This window comes from Triticum dicoccoides, chromosome 5A, assembly GCF_002162155.2.
Source record: "Triticum dicoccoides isolate Atlit2015 ecotype Zavitan chromosome 5A, WEW_v2.0, whole genome shotgun sequence".
Classification (NCBI taxonomy): domain Eukaryota; kingdom Viridiplantae; phylum Streptophyta; class Magnoliopsida; order Poales; family Poaceae; genus Triticum; species Triticum dicoccoides.
Genome location: NC_041388.1, coordinates 697,595,110 through 697,599,298, shown reverse-complemented (window position 1 = coordinate 697,599,298; position 4,189 = coordinate 697,595,110). Strand labels below are relative to the sequence as shown.

At 46.4% G+C, this 4,189-nt stretch overlaps 1 protein-coding gene across 1 annotated transcript; it reads right to left on the bottom strand.

Moving 5' to 3' along the window:
- Positions 1 to 424: 424 nt before the first annotated feature.
- On the bottom strand, positions 425 to 3,088 carry LOC119304283. The gene has a single exon (XM_037581462.1). The coding sequence runs from the start codon at positions 3,059 to 3,061 to the stop codon at positions 665 to 667; it is 2,397 nt and encodes a 798-aa protein (XP_037437359.1). The 5' UTR covers positions 3,062 to 3,088; the 3' UTR covers positions 425 to 664.
- Positions 3,089 to 4,189: the final 1,101 nt, after the last annotated feature.

Below are 4,189 nucleotides of genomic sequence, written 5' to 3'. Positions count from 1 at the left end.
TTTTTTCACTTCTGTTGCTTCCATTTTAGCATTTAATTCTTTAGCTAAAGTGAAGTGATAATTAAGCAGCTCCGGGTTAAATAGTAATACATAACAAGTACCCCTCTATCATTTCACATCATGTATGTCAATTAAACTTTGATCACCTGATGTACACAAGAATATAATAATCCTTTTAAAACTATAATCGATGATATCCACACAAATATTATGATCTTAGTTCCTAACATATTTTCACCAAAGTAGATTCATGTGTCTTCTTAATAAATTTTAAGGGGAAGACAGAGTAAATGGTGGTGCGACATGAAAATTGAATATGGTTGACTGGGGAGGCCCATAAGCAGTGGCCTGAACTCATTCTTTCATGCATGTTCTTTCTTTCTTTCTGGACAGTTTTAATCTTATTGCAATAGTTTCCACTCGAGAAAAATACAAGTACATTACTTTTGCAAATCAGTAATGCTAAGAAATCACCACTGACATGCTTTTCGAAAGGCAAGAACAAATCCAAACACACCATGCAGAAGTATTCAAAATCAAACAATGTAATGGAAAGAAGCAAGCCACCACACCAAAAAGCATTAAGGGATGGGATGAAGCAGCGCACAACATAGAAGCATGCCAAGCTATCCCTGAAAATGGGCGCGCACAAGACACCAACGCTCTACGGTTCAAATGAACCATGTGCTGCCTCCCTGGGTGCAAGGGCTAGCCTTGTTATGCCAGTATGTGTGCACAGTGCCCATAGCACGGTGATGAACTCGCCGCCATGCGCGAGTGACTCCTTGTGGGCCTTCACGTGCAACTCGCCGCCCGACGGTGCAATGTACACCATGAGCTCCGTCCATAGATCGGCCAGAAGCTCCCACACAAACTCACCCGTGTCATTTTCTTTGGCCTTCTCAATCAAAGCCTTACCCAACTTACCCCCCTTCTGCACCACCGTCACCGCCTGTTGCTGTGATTCGCCGATCTCTGTGAGCCTCTTGTACCTGGTTCCTCGCAGTGATAAGTGGTACCGCCAACAACCACCAAGCTCCTTCTTCAACTCCTTCTTCATGTCGTTGTAAGCATGCTCTGTCCCATCCTTGTCTTCAGGGAGCAGCTCTGGGGAAAAGCCCACCAAGTAAGCGCAGTACTTGGACAGTGTCGTTGCCACCTTACGATGATGCCCCATCTCTTTCTCCTTCTGCGGATACGTCATCTCCAAGAGGCCAGTGGCAATGTGACAGGTGAGGATGAACTCGGCGATGCTCTTGCTCTCACAAACCGACGAGAGCAAGGGTTGGTATGCCCTGTGCTTGTTCAACTGCAGTGTTGACCAACCACTATTGAGAGGGTCAGCGTGGCCATCAATGTCATAGTCATCCATGTGAGCCACCACGTATTCCACGATGGACTTCTTTACTTCCTTGGGCACTGCCTTGGTAGGCATTGTGAAGGAGGAAAGCGACGACAGTGGGCAGAACCCTAGCACGGAGAATTGCTTGAAGCAGAGGTTAGGGTGGCTTAGCTTACTTCGCGCCCATAGGATGCGGCGCATGAGCCCGCTTACGATGCTACTCTCACGCCAGGGGCGCTTAGCGGTGTACTCACAGAGTAGCGACACAATGAGCCAGTTGGATAGGATGAAGACGAGGAACTCCCAGACTTCCTCGTAGATGAAGGTGAGTATAAGCAGAGTGGTGGTGCCTAGGTCGACACTGGCAAATAGCACCTCCGGTGAATGGGTGATGCTTTTCAGGAGGCATTTGACCAGTGTTGGTGCACCGGTATAGATGATGTAGTTGTCACTCGTGATGCTATGGTAGCCATAGAGCACGTTCCCATTGCCACAGGCAATGAAAGTCAAGAAGCAGAAGGCCCAAACTACAATTGGAAACAAGATGTAGTTGGCTAGGAAGAAGAAAGGGTTGGAGAACACGACCGGTAGAACGGAGTGGTAGTACTCGCAGATGAATTGGATCTCGTCGTTGAAGACTTGGAGCAGTGCAACCTCCGCGTCTTGCTCCTCCTCATCCTTAGGCAGCTTCTCCTGGTACAAACCTTGGAAGATGAGGTCCCGACAATTGTGGGTCTCCTCGCTGGTGATGGGGATGTCCTCAAACCTACGGCGCAGCAGCTTGTAGAGAGCAAAGGAGAGGCAGAGCCTTCTGAGTCTTGGGTCTTTCTGGAGCAGACCGTCCTCCTCGCTAGCTACGAGCTTCCAAATGTCACCAACCGTGACAATGGTGGAGCCAGTGCCGGCGGTGTCTGCGGTAGTCGTCTTCTTCAGATCGACTTGGTAGCCATGGGGACCTGCTTCCTTCCCCAAGTTGTCTTCTCCCATCACGGTGTACTTGCACATCTTCAGCAGCTCCGACCCCAGCTCCTGGACATTCCCGGCCTGCCCTTGCTGTTGTTGCATGACCTGGGCCATGTACGAGTTTAGCAGCTGGGCGTTCCTGCCATAGGCGAAGGAACGCTTGAACAGCTCGTTGACGACGACCCGCTGCAGCAGCTTGGCAGCAGCAAGGACCCATAAGGTGCCGTAGATTGCCTTCTTGCCTGCGCTTTTGACGTTGTAGAAGACGAGGTAGCCCAGCCAAACGATGCGGGCAAAGCGATCGATGGTGCCTGAGTACACCTGCATGCCCACGTTCACCAGGATCACCTCCACCTTCTTGCGGAGGAGCTCCACAAGAAGCATCCACATCAGGATGGTCCTTGCTCGCAGCGACAGCTCGTCACCAAGCTGACCGTAACTGGAGCTATTGGTACTACTATTAGTAGCAATGGTGGCACCTTCGTTCTTGGTCTCGGAAAAGAGGTAGGACATGACTGGGAGGAAGAGGGAAAGCGAGGTAGAGAGGAAGAGACGGACGCTGGGGTTGAGGATGGCACTCACGTCGGAGAAGCGGCTGAAGAGGTTGAGGTTGAAGAAGAGCGCGGCAAGAATGAACATGAGAACAGAGGTGGCCACCATGGTGCCCTCATTTTTCTGGTTGGCGTAGGAGGAAGTCAGGTTATACGCATAAGGGTAGACTGTGTTGTTGCAGAATGAATCTAAGCCTTTCATCATCAGTCACATGAAGCTACTAGAGCTGGCTACTGAATTCCCTTGAATGTATTGAATTGGCATATCAAATATATACACAGACCATGAGGTGTGAACACGGAATTGCTTACCTGAGCGGATAAATTAAATGTACACAAAGTTAAAGCACCGACAATGGCATGATCATTTGGTCAGTAAAGCTTTGCTTTATGTTCTTTTACAAAGCCTAAATCAGTATCTCTCTAGCTTGAATTGCTTACCTGACCGGATAAACATAACCATTTGAACGTAACACGAAGTTACAGCACCGACAATGGCATGATTATTTCCTTCATAAAACTTTGCTTAGCTTCTTTTACAAAGATTAAATCAGAATCTTTCTACCTCGAATTGCTTACCTGACCGGATAAACATAACCATTTGAACGTAATAATAAGTTACAGCACCGACAAGCGAAAATGGCATAATCATTTTGTCAGTACCATCTTTTCTTTTTGTTCTTTCTGCGAAGCTTAAATCAGAATCTCACCAGCTCGAAACCCTACCGGATAAGCATAACACAAAGTTAAAGCACTGACAATGGCATCATAATTTTGTCAGTATCAATTTTGCTTTATGTTGTTTCTGCAAAGCTCAAATCAGAATCTCTCTAGCTCCAATTTCTTACCTGACTGAATAAACGTAACACAAAGTTAAAGCACCAACATCATTTCATCAGTATCAACTTTTCTTTTTTTGTTCTTTTTGCAAAGCTTAAATCAGAATCTCTCTAGCTTGAATTCGCCTTTAGTTCACTTTAGGGAAATTTGTAATGTAGACCTAGTGATAGAAAGAGTGCTCCGAAATAATTGTTTGTCCGTTTCATGCAATTGCGTGTCATCATTTGGTAGGGCTTTCGAAGCATATTTTCTTTCACATTTTGTTGTTTTTCCATGTGATACTTTCTATTTGCCAAAGATGGTCTTTGGAAACATTTGTTCAATATGGTGGAAGCTCCAAGGCATGTGCTCGGCTGGGGAGGATATTGCTAGTTCAGTATTAGTACATACAATTCCCTTTTCCAAAATCAGTAGACCATCTAAGACCGAATTATCCCTGTGAATTTGCATTAGTACGATAGTACTCTTCCCGTTCATTATAGACTTGTGCACA